General features: G+C 47.1%; 2 protein-coding genes across 3 annotated transcripts in view; one reads left to right on the top strand and one right to left on the bottom strand.

Moving 5' to 3' along the window:
- NEK7 (NIMA related kinase 7) overlaps window positions 1–11,777 on the bottom strand; it is a 137,821-nt gene extending 126,044 nt beyond the window's left edge. For both annotated transcript variants that reach the window (XM_061383703.1, XM_061383704.1), the window contains exon 1: window positions 11,688–11,777. The gene's annotated coding sequence lies outside the window, so the exon portion shown is untranslated. The remainder of the gene's footprint in view (window positions 1–11,687) is intronic.
- On the top strand, window positions 9,462–12,068 carry LOC133227385 (proline-rich protein 2-like). The gene is made up of 3 exons (XM_061381818.1): window positions 9,462–9,510; window positions 9,954–10,112; window positions 11,404–12,068. The coding sequence occupies exons 1-3, from the start codon at window positions 9,462–9,464 to the stop codon at window positions 12,066–12,068; spliced, it is 873 nt and encodes a 290-aa protein (XP_061237802.1).
- Window positions 12,069–18,824: the final 6,756 nt, after the last annotated feature.

Raw genomic sequence — 18,824 nt, 5'->3', positions numbered from 1 at the left:
CGAGGGGCCTGGCGGGCTGCATGGGGTCGCGAAGGGTCGGACACGACTGGGCGACTTCACTTTCCTTCTTTCTATAGTTCCTTTTGGAGAAGGAAATGGCAACCCACTCCAGTGCTCTCGCCTGGAGAACCCCACGAAGGGCCTGGCGGGCTACAGTCTATGAGGTTGCAGAGAGTCGTACAGGACTAAGCAACTAACACACACACACAGGAGACTAAGGGATCAGAAGGTATTCTACAGACAGTAGTTGGAGGACTTGAAACGAGGGGAAAACCCTACCTACAAATGGGGAGAAGGTCTTGAATGAATCAACAGGTAGACAGATAAATAAATCTAGTGCAATCCTAAATTTTAAAAGGGGAGAAAGTCAGAGGATACTAAAGGGGAATTTGTTTAAAAAAAGAAAAAACAGCCCCTCTTCTTGGTAATTTTACTTTTTCTTGGTAACTTTAAAGTATACTATAGTATCACTGAAGTCTGAATTTTCAAATATAAACTAAACTTCTTCACACATCTCATAAGCCAAACTAAGCTTAAGACATTTTTTTTAACAAATTTTTTTTAACAAATTCCCTCTACAACAATCTTGCTTCTATTCTGATGCTAGTTCCTGACCTGCCATTAACTAAGAACCAAATAAAGAGGTACCAAAGCACTACAGCTTTCACTGCTATTAAAAACAGAACTTGAAAACATCAAGGTACAAGTAACACTCTACCATCACATCACAGGAGAGGGAAGGGCCAACCTTCCGAGCAATGTTCAAGGCCTTTGATACACCATCTCTGGGTGTTTTCCCAGGTTAATTTCCTATGTGCTTCTTCCTGAATATATTCATGAATATACAAATGTACCGCTGGTCCACGTGGCCTGGTGTTTTATAAATACCTTAAATGTTTTTTTTAAATACTTACTGACATTTTGAGTATCCTCTCAAACTTTCAGCAATGAAAAATATGAAGATAACTAAATAAAACGTATCTGTGTGGAAGTGGAACAAGTTTTTACTATGTCAGCATCTGATGACCACTAATCAAATGATAATTTTCCATCAATTTGAAGGGGATTCCCTGATGGCTCAGCAGCAGGTAAAGAATCTGCCTGCAGTGGAGGAGACACAGGAGATCCAGGTTTGATCCCTGGATCAGGAAGATCCCCTGGAGAACCCCATAAACAGAGGAGCCTGGTTGGTTACAGTCCAAAGAGTTGCAAAAGGTTGCAAAGAGTCAGACTAAGCACAACACGAATTATTCCTAAGAAGGGAATAATTTCAAGTATTAAGCTAGTAATTTCTTTATTAACTTAGTTCAACATTTTCCCAGGAGAGGATTATTAGAACATCATAATGGAATTAATTTAGCAAATATATACATAAAAGCACCTTTCATGGATAGAGAGAGGTTCCTTTCCCTTTACAGAAAGCCAAACTGCTTCCCTTGAACTAGGAATAGGCCAGCCTCTAAGGAAGGCAAACATAAGGTTACCGAGTGAACAGCTTAGCAAATCAGATTCAAATCAATTTCATCTGACTCCTCTTCCTGCTTTACTGTCCTTCCTAATTAGAGGAATTCAGTTGTTTCTTTGTTCTGGCTGCCGAGCCTCTAATTCGTACCTAACCGCCCAACTGGTCTCCATCTTGACTCCACAGCCCTCCGGTTGCCACCAACTTCCTGCCTGGCGTGCTCCAGTTTCTCCCAGTCCTGGCTCTCACCTCACCCCACTCTGAAATCTTTCAAATTTTACAATGCAGAGTTCAGACACCAGGCCCAGACCCCCGGCTGACAGTGAGCACCTGGAGGTCAGACCTTCGCCCTTTCGCAGAGTAAACCCCCCTCACCCGAGGCCCTGGATCTGCCCTGCCCCCTGGGGCCTGCAGTCCACCACTCAGCCCTCCAGGACCTCCGCCGATGCAGGGATCTGCCCTGGGGCCTTCGGACTCACACAGGCGCTGGGGCGCCATCACCTGCCTTCCCTGAACTGCTGGTCCGGACAAGAAAGGTCCCAGGCCCTGCAGGAAACACAGACGTGCACGGGGCGTGATTCACACCTTCCAGAAGCACACATTCCAGGAAGGACGCTGAGACAAGCACAACCATGGGGCCAGTGGATAAGCACCGAAGGCCTAAAGAAGGAAGAGGTCTTTGTGTTTTTTGTACAACATGTGAGCAGAGCCTTAAAGGATAAAGATGATTTTTAACCACAGAGATTTAACAACTGATTAAAAAAAAAAAAAAAAAAACAGGCATAAAAATAGTGAGAAAATCACAAAGCAGAGAGCAAAGGATACAGGGAAAGGATACAGAATTTACCAAAAAATGAAGAGTTGAGCTGTCAGATGAAACTAACATTTAGGGGAGAGTAAAGAAGCGAATCTGGAAAGGTGAGTCAGGGTCCTGACTGGAGGCACAGGTGAGCCAGGCGAGATGATACAAACTACAGCTCACGCCTGTCTCCCATCTTCTGCAATTCATCAAAACCGAGAGAGTTTTCGGGCACAAAGATAGACCTGTGTTTAGACGATCCGTCTACTCACTTTGAGCTACTTACCGATACCCTCAAATCTCTGTCTTCAACCTGTTAAGTGTTGGGACCCAGGGGGGAAGTGGGGCGAACAGTGAAGGGGAACACTGGAGAAAGGAGGGTCCCAGCGTGGACAGAAGCCCCGGATCACCCTTCAGCTGCTGCAGATCCCTGGAGAGCCAACGGCCGAGGCGAGGCCTGCAGGCGGCTGTGCCTTCCCAGTCCAGAGAAAGCTTAATGTCAAGGGCTGGGCAGCCAATTGGATCCTCTTTCCGACTATCTCGCAATGCATATGCAAATATCCCCCCAGACTTCACAATGAAGAAAAACTGGTGTCCAGGGCTGAGTCTGGAAACACTGACATTCCGAGGTTGACAGCCCACCTTGTGAACAGAAGGGGCCTCGGACGGCAGCGTGCCCACCCAGCACCACGCCCAGGGGGTCAGGGCACCCTGCACCCTGAGTGCATCTCTGCGGCCCAGGTGCCTTCCCATTAACTGAACCACTAATCACACGCCCAGCTCTCCCTCCTCAGCCAGACACTTGACTCCTAGGCCACGTCCTGTGCATTTTAACCCAGCTCACCCTGAGACCCTGCGCTTGCCATCTCAAAGCATACAAAAATGAACCCTGACTCAGTCCAGGACTTCAAAACTCACTTTGTCAAGCTGCCTCTTCTGGTACTATTTATGATACACACACGTATATATGTATATATATATTTTTAAGGTGGGGGGAGTAGAAATGGTGGGAAAAGGGACCTGGATTTATTGGTAAGCTCCAAATTAAAGAAAAAGATAAACAAAAAAACCACTGAGAGAGGGCCTTCCCTGGTGGTCCAGTGGTTGGGACTCTGTGCCTCCAGGGCAGGGGGCATGGGTTCAATCCCTGGTCAGGGAACCAGGATCCCACACGCCATGTGGTGTGGCCCAAATAAATAAGAGCCTTTTTTTAAAAAATTACTGATACAGTAGTTTTAAAACGGCCATGCACACTCTCTCAGGTTAAGAACATCACTCACACGCAAAGGCTGCGCTGAGGGACAAGGAGGGAGTCAGCCCGTGTTATCAATGGAAATAGGACGGTCATGGAAAGAGGAACAGATGAGTCATCGCACTTTTCCTGAATGCAGGCCAGCTCGGCCAGATCCAAGAGACAGGAAAGCCTGGTGTGGCAAGCCCCGGGGTGAGCGTGGGCTGCAGGAGGGGCGGGCAGAGCGAAGTCTCTGCAGGGGCCCCGGGCTGTGGCCTGAAGCAGAGCAAACTGTGGCGGGGCGGGGGCAGCGGTGAGTTTTCACACTAAGAAGAACACCCTGAACATGCCCCAAATGTGAGACCAGCAAAGCAGCACACTCACAGGGACCACTGGGTTGGGACAGAACTAACACTAACACTTAGGGATACTATCCTCTTCCACTGGTCTGAAGCCGAATTTCCTCTTCGGTTTTTACTCAATTCTTATGCAGAGTTGTGTGTGTGTTAGTTTCTCAGTCATGTCTGACTCTTTGCAACCCCATGGACTATAGCCCGCCGGGCTCCTCTGTCCATGGGATTCTCCAGGCAAGAATACTGGAGTGGATTGCCATTCCCTCCTCCAGAGGAATTTCCCAATCCAGGGATCGAACCCTGGCTTCCTGCCTCGCAGGCAGATTCTTTACCGTTTGAGCTACAGGGAAATCTCTAGACTTATATGTACTTACCTCATTTATTTTCACTGATGATAAACAGTGACGTCGATAGTACCTGGCCAGCAGCTGAGCTGAGAGGCTGTCTGTGCTTGCTAGGAGGGGCTGATTCTTAAGCATAAACTGCCCCAGGAGCTGCCCACCCCCGGAGCGGAATGATGGGAGCAGCAGGGCCCGACTCCCGTCATAAATAAATAAAGCTTTAAATTAGCAACTCTTTTCTAAAAAGACCATGTGGCATTTCTTCTTGTTGCCTGAAGAACGCAGGACTGCTAACCCAACAGAAGTAAAAAACAAAACACCATGCCTACCACCAAGAGCCTGACAGAGAGGTACACGAGGCAGTGTGGACTATTAGGGAATGCAGTGGAATGTGGAGGAATGTGCGCTAGCAAATTCACATCCTTGGGCTTCAGTTTATTCTCACATTAAACGAAAAGGTCAGTTTAGACGACTTTTTAGGTTTCCTTCCAGCTCTCAAAGTATCTGATTCAGTGAATTACGCACTTAAGGTCTCCTAAGGGAAACCACAAAATAAGGGTGAGTGGAAACTTGATTCTGGAACAGCTGTTCTGGGGGAGCAGTAAGATACAAGCTGCAGATGACGTACGTACAGGACGGCCTGGGTGCCCGCGTCCCTCTAGTGCTGATACAATACAATCCCTATACAACCTTAAATACTCTGCTCAGAACACAAAGACCAGAAATCTAAAAATCTTTGGTGTGGTAAAGAAACTGGAAGAAAAAAACAAAAAGTATTTAGATCATGCTTGTTAAATTTTAAGCGTAAGTGATCAGAAGCAAAGATGAGGTCATCAGACGACCCTAATCCAGTAAGACTGGAGTCCTTTTGAGGATAGGAGGAGACACAGGAAGGTGGCCATGAGGCAGGTCAGAGACGGGGATGGCCACCCATCACGCAGGGCCCAGAAGGGCCACCAACATGTGGGCTGACAGCCAAGGGCACACGCTCCCGGGAGCCCTTACGGGGAGCACGGCCCGGTGGACAACCCGACTTCTGACCTTCAGAACAGCGCGTGTAAACCTCTGCTGTCTGCAGCCATCCAGTTAACTCGCTGGGGCCACCCTAGGAAACTAACACAGGAGGTGCTACGTGCTGGAGCCCAGGACCTGGAGCTGCTGGGGCCTGACCCCAGCAGCCAGGTCTGGTCCTGGATCCCCGGGAGGGCAGCACCAGCAGTCCCAGCCCTGGGCTTGCTGCTCATGGAAGAGGCAGCAGCCACTCCCTGGGGGCTGGGTGCTGGGCAACTGCCAGAAGCTCAGACTCCCTCCCACCCACCCACCCAATACCACTGAGCACGGTGTAATACATGCCTTCCGACAAGAGAGACAGACAGACAGACAGAGAGATGAGAATGACGAGAAGACTAGGGGGAGAACCACCTGATACAATGCAACTCATCATCCATGGCTGATGCCCTGAACACTCTGGGGCTCAAGATGACAAAGTGAAGCTGAAAAGAGTATGCCATTCAACCATCAAAATACTTATCAACTGGAGAAACTTTACTAAAACTTTCAGATGTAGACAAAAAATGTTTTTAAAAAATGCCGTTTTCACTGAATACTTCCCATTACCATGCTCTTCTAAACGTGTCTTAATGTAAAAGACTGTTAAAAAAAAAAGAAGTGAATCTATAGGTTACCATGTGACATTGAGAATGAAACATCAATTTACTGCTATAAAACAATCCACCAGGAAGCACTCTCTTTGTACAATGTCTTTCAATTTACTTGTATTTGTTAAGTAGCAAAACATGCCTAAACATGACTATTTAAAATAAGGACGTGCTATTTGCCTGAAATAAATTACCTACTGTCTGGTTCTGGGTATCTTTACGACAGTATGCAAACGTATCACATTATTTTATTATAGGGCCCAGCAGTTAGACAGACAAGGCAATGGAAGAGTCGCAACTCCTTACATTTCAGAGGTATGACAGTTTTTCATAAACATGTCTACATGTTTCGTTTTCCCAATAATAATATAATAGATGATATGTGGCTTTGTTATGGTTATGATCAGAAAGAAATTAGAGTAATTTTCCAGGTAAACATGGGAATATGAGAAAAACAACAAATAAAAAAAAAAAGAATTGGAAGCATAGTAGAAATATACTAGAAAGAATATTCTAACTTTTTCCATTTTTCAATTAGTATTTAAGTATCTTTTTGCAGCTCTCATCTTTTTTTTTTTTTTGGTCCAAAATATAACCCCCAAGCCTCTTGTGGTTTTTTCCTGAGGAACTAAGGTTTACTGCCCCATCCCCCGAAAATATAGTAAAAAATTAACTCCTATTGGGAACAATTAAATTATAAATATGAACAACACAGGGCAAAAGGGAAGAACAATTAAGGCAGAGAAGACAGAAATGGCAGCAGAGCCAGAAGGAACCTGTTCCAATACAGCTGGGCCAGGAGAGGGTAGGCAGCGAGGTCTCCTGGCAGAAGAAACAGAGAAGAAGCGGGTTTCCACCACCAAACGTCCTTAGAGAAAAAGGTGAAACGAAATTAACACTACGGAGCCTCCTACCCTACTTCTAAAAATATGCGGTCACTTACTCCTCCAAGCAATGATGGGACCCGAGCTGGGAAGACTATGGTCTCAACAAATCGAGTAGCTCAGCCAAGGTCACAGCAGAGAAGAGAAACCTGGGCCTCCGTCTTTTTCACATCGGGTAAACACAGAAAATTGTATTTGTGCAGCGAGGTCACACAAAGAGAGGAGGCTTGTGGCAGCTGGTGGCAGTAAGCCCTGAAGCCCCAGGCCCCACCCTGAGGGGTCACTATTTCTGCCCACCCTGAACTTACTGGGGCTGGGCTGGGAAAGCGTGTGTAAGCTCACAGCTCTTGCCTTTTCCATTGCATTCAAGCTCTTTCCATTATCTACACCCAGGTCAGTGGCAGCTAACTCTACTGAATGCCAAGGAAAGAGTTAGGCAACCCCCAAGCACACCCCAGGTCCCAAACACCCAGATGGCAGCCTCTCCTTACAATGCAGGCCCTTTTCAGAAGTTTGTTTTTTTTTTTTTAAAAACTGGAAAAAAGTCTTTTATAAAAAAATACTAAGTCAGTTTTTCTAAAAAGACAAAAATCTGTGCATACTCTTACTCATGCCAGAAATTCTTTCTAAAGGCAGCAAAGGCAGCCATTCCAGAAGACTTAGAACAAAAACTGCTAAAGAAACACACCAAAAGACATTCCTTCCAGTCTTATCTGTCGGTTAAGCAAAGATAAATGTCTGACATCAGGGTCCATCTTGGCTTAGCATCAAGAAGGAAGCTGAGAGCTGGCACATCGCAGGATGGGTGAGGGGGTCCCCCGAGGCAAGAACAGCAGAAATCCCTAAAAGTCTAACAGAGGTTGAAATGTTATGAGGTCTCTGAGATTACACACAAGATCTGGCAATGAATAACTGAGTATTATTCTAAGAGGATTGGGGAAGATCAAGAGATTGTCACAGGGATCAAAGGACCAGGAAAGACTAAAATGCCGCCCTGGAAAATCCCTACCAGCCCAAACACCAATCCTAGACTCAGGTTTAGATCTGTGTGTTACCTTCCAGGGCAGGAGGGGGCCTCCAGCCTGACTCTAAAGTTTTACCGGAAGAGCCACACCCACCTGTTCAGGTATGCCAGTGGGTGCGGTGGCAGTAGCTGCAGAGACCACAAGGTTCACAAAGCCAAAAATATTTACTCTCTCACCCTTCTGAGACAAAGTCTACAAGCCCCTGTTCTATATGAAAGCAACCTGGAATGAAAAAGTTCCTTCAATGACTCCCAGTGATTATCAATAGAAGGCCACCAGCAAGATTCACAGAAAGGGCTGTTTCCACTAAATAATAGAAAACACGTACATTTCTAAAACTCGATAGACCAATTAAATACCAATTTTGTGTTCCGTTCATTTGCACACTATTCTGATGAACACACTCTGGACAGCTATTGCCAAACAGCTGGTTGTATCAGTTCATTATATAAATACTGTGCCAGAGCTAGTATTTTAACAAAGGTTAAAAAAAGAAGCTATCCTGCTTGAAAACATGAATAAATGCTTCAAGGCCACCTATCTGTTCTCCTCATTCCCACTGCTCACTGAAAACAATGAAATATATTCTGTTTTCCTTAAAACGGAAGATATATAATACACAGAGATAGTCAAACTATTTAATCACCAAAAGAAAATCAGCAGTCTACAGGTTTTAGAACTCTAAGAACGAACGGTCCTACGTTAGTTCTATGTATAAGTTTAAAAATTATCAACTGTTGTATCCTGCCAATAAATTTGATTACTATTATATAAATTCCCTTTAAAACTGAAGGGAAAAGGAATTAAGTTGAAACTTTCAAAAGCATGAAAAAACACTTAAAACATCTTACTATATATTTATAAAAATGCTGAAAAATAACTGCTGATAAGGCAAGCCAAAGCAAACAATATTATACATGCCATGTCCAAAACACTTAGTATATTACTAACTTTGTTGCCATATTTTATATATGTTGTACTAGAATACCTACCCACACAACTCTTGAGCAAATATTTGAAGGGACAAATATTTTAATTTGAGTGAAACTAGTTATGCAGACAGAGTATCACTTTGTGCATCTACACTTCACATTTTTTAAATACCAAAGCCTATTTAAAAAGAAAAAAAAAATCAAATGAAACAAAACCTAAAAGGAATTTCTGGGGACTTACTATCTAATTAAGCAACTTCTTTTCCAAAACTGAAGTAAACATTTCTGTCCTCTAGATGCCCTTAAAGGGTGGCTTCGTTTGTAATACTAGAAAGATACATTTTAAAACATCAGACAGTTTCTAGAAAAAACAGCTTTGGTTCCAGGAACAAGCTCACTGTAAATGTAAAAGCCTGCAGAAGTCTCACTGTAGTGACTGGCATCTCAGACCACTTATTTAAGTGAAAAAGAGAAATCTACATTTCAGTACATACACAATGGTCAAGAAGAAAATATGTGAATATTCCGAAAAAATCAGTGCCTCAAACTGCCACCTGCAACCACCAGAAACACAGAGGGAGGGGAGTAAGAGGTGAGATACTCAAGCCCACATCCTGGTCGTGTGAAACTGCAAAACTGAGTTCTATTATTCCGGGACGTTAACACCGAGGCCCCCAGTCTCCCCTCCTCCACTAGAACGCAGCCATCATACCAGGCGTGCCTTCCTCATTCTTGCAGTAAGTGCTGCTTTACTGGGCTGGAAAAGGGCTCTCGAGATGGTCCAGCCAGAAGCTGTGAGTGGTGGAGAGGCGTGGAGGGCAGCAGGTGCGATCGGGATCAGTGGACCCCAGCAGAACAGCAGTGCGGATTAACAAATGAGTCTGCACCCGGGGGGTCGTCTTCACTTTGGAGACTACAAACCACTTTTTGTTTATGGAAAGCGCTCCAAATTAACTGTAAAAAACGCTGAAGGATTTGGAGTCTTAAGAGTTCTCGGTTTGCATTTTCACACGATTTCAAAGAACAACCACCCCCCCGGCACCCCCACAAACATCAGTCACACCAACTGGGGAGCCCAAGGTACAGCTGAACCTTGATAGGAGACGAGCACCTGGGGGCGGGGGGGGGGGGGGGGCGGGAATCCCAGGGACCTGCCGCCGTCCCCCCCACTTTATGTGTTTAACTGACCAGCTCCCCCCATCCTCATTTTCGGATTTATCTCACAACTGTCCCCTCCTCTCCCTAATCTTGAGTGTTTACTTCGCAAGCCCCGCCCCCCAATGAAAACCTCCGCCCCCCTCCCACTGGCCCCGAGCGCCGGAGGAAGTGCCCGCCCCCCACAGCCGGAGCCCCGCCGTCCTCGCCGCCCATTGGCTGCGGAGGCCGTCCGTCTGAAGGGGGCGGGGCCGCCCGCGCCTCCAAGAAAGGTCCGGGGCAGCCCCCGACCCCCCCAGAGAGAGCGCGACCAGCTTCCACTAGGGGTACCTTCGCCTTTTAATTTCGCCGCCCTCCTCCCGTCGGCCCCATGCAGTTTAAAACTTCACCCAGTCCAGGGCCAAGTTGAGGATGCTGCGGTTTTAGGAGTGAAGCAAGCTGTGGACTGGATCTCTGGAAATGAAATTCCTTACGTCTTCTGTTAACCTGTTTTGGCTGCACGGGCCTTCATCAAGGGTTCCGGCCAAGAATACTCGGCGTCCATTTACCAGGAGTCACCGCTAGCATTACAGAGTTAACTGTATCTCGTTTAACTATTCACCCTTTTCAGTCAGAATGTCCCAAAGGTACTATAAATTTTTGAGGGAAAGTGCTAAGCCCTTCTCCGACCACACCCTCAAGAGCTCACGCTCCCTTACAGAATGATCACGCACACATTCTTCACTTTATTCTGTAACGCAACCTGGCGAGACGCGTAGCTGTAGCCTGAAGGGAATATGCATACTTCTATAAACTGCAAATTCCTTGGAGGAGGAATTACCAACAGTGGTTCTAATTATGGCGGGCACTCAGTGCTCTACAAACTATGGGTATTTGTTTCAACTGCATCCTTATGATCAGTAGCCTCAAAGCAGAGGAAAAATCATTTCGTTTCTGCAATGTTTCTTTCAATTCTGTCACCAACAACGCTCAAGGATGGAAACATATCTTACTGTAAATAACTATTTTTAGTATCCATCCCTAAGTACAGCTGGGCGAGAACAAGACTCATCTGTTTGAAACGTTATCTCCCAAGGCCTAGTTTACAGGAAAGAGGTGACAGGAGCTCTTAAATCTCACTGCAGCATCCTTCTCTAGGTTGTGTTCCCTTCCTGACAGGGGACAATGTAGTCTTATCACTTTTTCTCCTTTTTCCCTTTGAGCTCCCTTTCGTCTCTGATTTTGGGCCTCAACGTTCAATGACTTTATTTCTCTTCTTTTGCCACTAGCACTACCACCATTCGCTATTTGCCTTGCAATCATTCTCTCTGACGTCTCCTAGTCCTGACAGAGCCCCAGTAAAGCACATTCTCCAAAAGGTCGGTCATCCTCCCGGCACTCCAGCAAGCCAGTCTGCAAAGCTCCCACCACCCACTTCTCCCTGGAAGTTCGTTCAGCCCAGTCCCGCGGTGGCCGATTGACAGCTGGACCCAGCCAATCCGCGAGGAATAAATAAGAGGCGCAGCCAATGAGCGTGCGCCGGAAGGCGGGACTTCGCCAAGTTCCTCGGGTCCCCAAACCCAGACCTGTTGCGCCGCCGCCGTGGCCGCCGGAGTTTCTTAGTTACGGCGGCGGGCTCGGGCGCCCGAGCCGCGCGGGGCACGAGGCTCTCCCCACGGCCCACGAGTGGCCCGAAGTCCCCCGGCCGCGCGCGCCCCGCACCGGCCTCCCTTCCTCGACCCACCCACGGCGTGATCCCCAGGCCGCCGCGCGCGGGCCCGACCTCCCCTCCCCGCCTGGCTCCGCGGGCAGCCCCACCCGGCGGGCCCCCGGCCCGCGTGCCCAAGACCCCAGCGGCAGCGACTCACCAGGAAGCGGAGAGGTTTGCGTCCTCCGGCCCGCGCAGGACCCGGCGCGGGCGGGCGGCTCAGCCAGGCGGCGCCGCGGACAGGCCCGCTGGGCCCGGGGCTGTGGCAGCGAGGCCCGGAGCGCTGGCCACCTCCCGCCGCGCCGCTCCGGCGGACGCTGCAGGCGCGGGCACCCACCCTGCGCACGGCGAGGCGCGTCCGGAGCCAGAGCCTAGCGGCGGCCCATACTCCCACGACTCCCGCGCCTCCTCCCCCGGCTGCGGCTGTCAGGAGTGTAAACATCCCGGCATCCCCGAGGAGGGGGCGGGGCTGGGGCCGGCCCCGCCCACGAGGGCGCCGGCCCCGCCCCGCGCCGCAGGCCCCGCCCCCAAGCCGGGCTAGGATTGAGATGCTTGGCTGATACCCTCAGACCTCAGCGTCAGAGCCCCAAGGTCCCCCGCTGGCGCCCAGGCAGGTCTTGGGGAACCTACCTGTGGTCAGGCCCAGCCCTAGTCCCCTCTTTCCGGCCTCCTTCCCTCCAAATCGGGGGTCAGCTGCCTTTTGAGAACTTTAAATACCCAATGTTCAAGCGGTCAGCCGAATTGGTACGTCGCTTTCTTCTGGATCATCGAGTTTTTTATCCCAGCCTAGAGGACAGTGGCCTTTAGGACATTTCTAAGAAGTGAACTACCTGGCTTGGTCCTAGGAGTATTTGGTGGTGGGTGGAGGGGTATGTATTACATCCCAGAACCCTAGAACATGGAACTGCAAAAGGAATGCTGTGAATCCAGCCGCTTCCCTACTTCGGTAACCGGCGGACACGGCTAGAAAGGGTCAACCTCACCTTGATTTGAATCTCAGGTGGTGCGTGAGCTTGCTTAGTCTCTTCAGTCGTGTCCGACTCTTTGCAACCCTCTGGACTGTATCCTGCCATGCCCCTCTCTCCATGGGATTCTCCAGGCAAAAATATTGAAATGGGTTGCCAATCATGCCTTCCACCAGATCTTCCCCACCCAGGGATCGAACCTGCGCCGCTTAACGTCACCTACATTGAAAGGCGAGTTCTTTACCACTAGAGCCACCTGGGAGGTTAACTCTGACCTGGCAGGACAAGTTATTTCGCCTCTCCTGGAGTCACACTCTGTAAGAGGACAGTGGTAATAATACCTATCTCTAGGGCTTCCCTGATAACTCAGCTGGTAAAGAATCCGCCTGCAATGCAGGAGACCCCGGTTTGATGCCTTGATGGGGAAGATCCCCTGGAGGAGGGCATGGCAACCCACTCCAGTATTCTTCCCTGGAAAATCCAGGACAGAGGACCCTGGCGAGCTACAGTCCTTGGGGTCGCAAAGAGTCAGACAAGACTGAGCCACTAAACACAGCACTAGGGCTACACTAGAATTCAATGACATACAGCAAAATGCTTAAGCACAAGAGCCTGGCATAGAAGAAGTGTTCATTGAGTAGCTGCTATTACTCCTAGGGCCTGTTCACTAGTTTGGCTCCCCAACCAATGGATTTGAGCCAAGAATGAGTAGATTATAGCTCAAATGCTTGAAATGTTAAACCTATGGAATTAACATTTAGAAAGTTTATTTTTAGAGAGAAAATAATTCAAGATCTCAGTAGAAGACTTTTATTTCAATGGCTAATAATGTATGGCTAAATCTGCTAAGCACTGTTCTAAGAAGTAAAGCAGTTACCAAGACACAAAGTCCCTGATATCATTGCCTTTACATTGTAGAAAAAAGACAATAATAATACAATAAGCCAATAAATGCATACAGTGTCAAATGGTGATTCATTCAAAAATAAAGCAGGATGTGAAGAGTCATTGGAGGGGTGACCAAATCCATTTGGGTTTGCAGAAAATAGCTCTGCTATGGAAAATAGACTTCAGGGCTGGAACTACTAAAATGGTTAAAAGATTATTATAAGGATCAGGTAGAAGATATCGATGACTTAGAGCATTGTGCTACAGTGGAGGTGTTAAGAATGGTCAGGTCCAGATATGTTGTTATGGTACAGCCAACAAGATTTACAGATGAATTGAACGTGGGGTAAGAAGGTAGGCAGGGGACTTCCCTGGTTGGGCTTCCCTGGTTGTCCAGTGGCTAAGACTCCATGCTTCCAATGCAAAGGGCCCAGCTTCTGTCCCTGGACAGGGAACTGGATCCCGCTTGCTTCAACTAAAAGGATCCACATGCCACAACAGAGATAGACGGTCCCGTGTTCCACAACTGAGACCTGGTGTAGCCAAATAAATACTTTTTTTAAAAAACTAAGTACACAAGAATGAAGCCAGTGAAGTCAGCATTTGAACCAGATTGCTCTGTCAAGTCACACCAAACCAAACTCAGACAAATAAGAACAGTGTCACTTGAGTTATACACAGTTATACACACCTGGCGGGAAAAATAATGGGGTATTCCCAGGGTGAAGATATTTCACCCTGGTTAAGGTTTTCAAAAACTGTCTTTTGTAACACCTTTTAGAAATGTCCATAGATAGATAATAAAACAGCCCTAATTAAAGTACACATTCTGGTGTACAGACTAGATACTTCATTGATATAAGGAAAATACATATTTCTTATGAACACTAACAGGGAAATGGATCAAAATGAGCCCATGAAGCCCTGGAAGATTCCTATCATGGCTCTACTGGTGCCCAGAATGTTGATATCATCATCTTCACCTTCAGTTCACTTCAGTCGCTCAGTCGTGTCTGACTCTTTGCAATCCCATGAATTGCAGCACGCCAGGCCTCCCTGTCCATCACCAACTCCCGGAGTTCACCCAAACTCATGTCCATCGAGTCGGTGATGCCATCCAGCCATCTCATCCTCTGTCGTCCCCTTCTCCTCCTGCCCCCAATCCCTCCCAGCATCAGAGTCTTTTCCAGTGAGTCAACTCTTCACCTGAGGTGGCCAAAATATTGGAGTTTCAGCTTTAGCATCAGTCCTTCTAATGAACACCCAGGACTGATCTCCTTCAGAATGGACTGGTTGGATCTCCTTGCAGTCCAAGGGACTCTCAAGAGTCTTCTCCAACACCACAGTTCAAAAGCATCAATTCTTAGGCACTCAGCTTTCTTGACAGTCCAACTCTCACATCCATACATGACCACTGGAAAAACCATAGCCTTGACTAGACAGACCTTTGTTGGCAAAGTAATGTCTCTGCTTTTGAATATGCTATCTAGGTTGGTCATAACTTTCCTTCCAAGGAGTAAGCGTCTTTTAATTTCATGGCTGCAGTCACCATCTGCAGTGATACAAAGCTACAGCTAAATAGTGTACAGTGCTTCAGAAGTTGTGAAGACTGTCTAGATACAATGCACTTTCTCTTCATGACTTTTCATCACCTCTTTGCTGGTAGAGAGGTCTGTGCCCCTACCCTAGGCCCCTGGCCTGGAGCAGATGCTCATGGAAAAGCAGAGAAAATTAGTGAAAGTACAAGTCGCTCAGTCGTATCTGACTCTGCGACCCCATGGACTGTACAGTCTATGGAATTCTTCAGGCCAGGATACTGGAGTGGGTAGCCTTTCCCTTCTCCAGGGGATCTTCCTGACCCAGGAATTGAACTGGGGTCTCCTGCATTGCAGGCAGCGTTCTGGCCAAAGAGGCTCCTCTGGTCCCAGGAATCATCAGAGCAGAGTCCAGCTTTAACTGCTTGTCCCTTCCCTCCAGGCTCCCACCAAGTTTCCCACCAAGCTTGGTTCAAAAATGCTTGCCTGACTCCATGAAATGCAGTAATTACTGTCCTTTATATATGTGTTACTTAGTGTTTATTCCTAATTACCAGGCAATACATACCATTAACTAGCAGATTGACTTTTCTGTAAATGATATTTGATTATGACACTTAAAACCTTTCAGTTAACACCCAGTCTGTATGTTTTGTTGTTAGTGTAGCTCTGCCACGCACGCATGCTCAATCGTGTCTGACTCTTTGCGACCCCATGGACTGTGGACCACCAGGCTGCTCTGTCCGTGGGTTTTTCTAAGCAAGAAATACTGCAGTGGGTTGCCATTTCCTCCTCCAGGGCATCTTCCTGACCCAGGAATAGAACCACGAGTGTCTCCTGTGCCTCCTGCATTGACAGGTGGATTCTTCACCACTGAGCCAGCTGGGAAACCCATAGTTCTGCTGGCCCAACACAATTAAAAATAAAAAAGTAGAGACCGTATTGATTATCAGAACCATTTTCTTTTTAACCTGTAGGTTAACCCAGATCTGCAGTCCCATATCGGGTTCAGAGTCCATGTAACATCTCTGTAAGGAGAGAAGCTTGCTAGAAAAAAATGTTTTCCTGATGAAGGATGATGAAGTCATATTAAAAAGAATTCTCCTTTGAAAGAGATCCTAGCCACTGGGATAGACCAGAAAGGTTTAGCCTTCCTGACTCATACATAGCCCTGGCAACAGGTGTGCGTACAAAGCTGCCAGTGATCCTGGCAGCCACTGAATCTGGCAGCGGAATGGTGACAAGGCTTAGTCAAGCTGTTGAAATGTCTGGACTAACCTGGGCCAAGAGGAGGAGGTCAAAGTGCAGCCTGCAGACAACCCCAGGGAGATCCCTTTCCCCTGAGCCTGGCCGCGGTCACGGTACAGTAACACAAAACCTCTCTCTCCCAAACTGTGAGAATGCTCAGAAAAAACATCTGAAAGCTGCTTTTCCACTCTCAGGACCTCTTGCATTGAATTATTAACAGATCATGCAGATGAACTACCCTTTCAAACAATAAAGTCTGCCTTCATTTCATCCTCTCATCAAACCCCTGGAATTCAAAGTCATGGAAAGACAACTCTGCTCTGCCCCAGTTATCCAGTTCTGTATTTGGAGAATACAGTTCCTGGTTAAAAATAGCAGCATACTGACGGTGGCCTTTTCCTGGCTATTTTTGTAGTAGTTTTAAGACTGAGGAAGCATTTCAACATCTTGTGTGTGTGTGTGTGTGTGTGTGTGTACACATATATACATATATGTGAAGTGAAGTGAAAGTGGCTCAGTTGTATCTTACTCTTTGTGTTTCCACGGACTGAAACCCGCCAGGCTTCTCTGTCCCATGGAATTCCCCAGGCAGGAATACTGGAGTGGGTTGCTATTCCCTTCTCCAGGGGAGCTTCCTGAGCCAGGAATTGAACCTGGGTCTCCCTCATTGCAGGCAGATTCTTTACCATCTGAGCCACAGGGGAAACTCCATTTAAATATATGTATATATATTTAATGTAAAGATGAAGCACAAGCTGGAATCAAGATTGCCAGGAGAAATATCAATAACCTCAGATAGGCAGATGATACCACCCTTATGACAGAAAGTGAAGAAGAACTAAAGAGCCTCTTGATGAAAGTGAAAGAGGACACTGAAAAAGTTGGCTTAAAGCTCAACATTCAGAAAATGAAGATCATGGCATCCGGTCCCATCACTTCATGGCAAATAGATGGGGAAACAGTGAAGACAGTGAGAGACTATTTTTTGGGGGGCTCCAAAATCACTGCAGGTGGTGACTGCAGCAATGAAATTAAAAAGACACTTGCTCCCTGGAAGAAAAGCTGTGACCAACTTAGACAGCATATTAAAAAGCAGAGACATCACTTTGTCAACAAACGTCCGGCTAGTCAAGACTATGGTTTTTCCAGTGGTCATGTGTAGATGTGAGAGTTGAATTACAAAGAAAGCTGAGTGCCAAAGAATTGATGCTTTTGAACTGTGGTGTTGGAGAAGACTCTTGAGAGTCCCTTGGACTGTAAGGAGATCCAACCAGTCCATTCTAAAGGAAATCAGTCCTGAGTGTTCATTGGAAGGACTGATCATGAAGCTGAAACTCCAATACTTTGGCCACCTGATGTGAAGAACTGACTCATTGCAAAAGACTCTGATGCTGGGAAACATTGAGGGCAGGAGGAGAAGGGGACGACAGAGGATGAGATGGTTGGATGGCATCACCGACTCAATGGACATGGGTTTGGGTGGGCTCCAGGAGTTGGTGATGGATAGGGAGGCCTGGCGTGCTGCGGTTCATGGGGTTGCAAAGAGTCGGACACAACTGAGCAACTGAAGTGAACTGAACTGAATGTAGGGAAATGTAATATTTTATATTGGTTGCAAAACAGGAAAGGAGCAGCACAACTAGCAGTTTATATCGTGATTGCCTCTGGCCAACAGAATTTAACTGAATCTCTGCTTTTTTTACTCTTTCCTGGTTGGCTGGTAAAGAATCTGCCTAAAGTGCAGGAGACACAGGAGATGTGGGTTTGATCCCTGGATCAGGAAGATCCCCTGGAGAAGGAATTAGCAAATCACTCCAGTATTCTTGCCAAAAAACACCCCATGGACAGAGGAGCCTCTTGGGCTACAGTCCATGGGATCGTGAAGTTTCAAATGACTTAGCAGCTAAGCACAGCACAGCACAAAAGCCCGACGGCCAATATGCAGTGGGCAGTGAGTCAAAGCAATGAAGGAAATACACTCAGGCGTGATTTCCCTTTTCACACTTGTACACTCCACTCTTGGTGTGGGGCCAAGCTGAGGCCACTTCCCAGGATATACTTTCCTCCACACTGGTGGCAGTTCCGCAGACCTATGCTGACCGGGAGCCCTGGCGATACAGTGATCAAATCCCAAAGATGAATTTGAAGAATGTCGGTTTCTCTGGACTATTCTGTGTGTGTGTATCTACCCTGCAAGGGGGATGCTACAAGTACCCTGTGACCTCACAGAGCTGGACGGGAAGATCTCGAAGAGTCCTCTCTAATTTCTGTCACCTTGAACCTGCCTGTGCTCTCGCTTCTGCCTTGCGATGCACCAGATTCTTTCAGGTCTGAGCAGTTGAAGCAGTTGTCTCTTCCCTACGCAGGAAAGAAATGGGAAATGACGTCTTTTGTCTTACTTTTAGTATTTCACATAGATAAATGAAGTGGCTGCCGTTGGACTAGGAGTCTTCAAGTGCATTCCTAACAAAGTCGATAGGAAAGGTGAAAAGCCACATCCTGTGTTGTTCTCCTCTTTCTAATCTCTGCTTACACTCAAGCCTTTGCTTAAAATATACATCTCTCTTCAGCTGTTCTACTTAAGAGCGGAAGTACATTTAAAAATACCTCGGTGATGACTTCTGCAGCAGTTCAACTGCATGGTTAGTGTTCCATCTATTT

The sequence above is a fragment of the Bos javanicus genome, chromosome 16, assembly GCF_032452875.1.
Source record: "Bos javanicus breed banteng chromosome 16, ARS-OSU_banteng_1.0, whole genome shotgun sequence".
NCBI lineage: Eukaryota > Metazoa > Chordata > Mammalia > Artiodactyla > Bovidae > Bos > Bos javanicus.
Note: the sequence above shows the minus strand (reverse complement) of the source record. Positions and strands in the feature narration are given on the sequence as shown.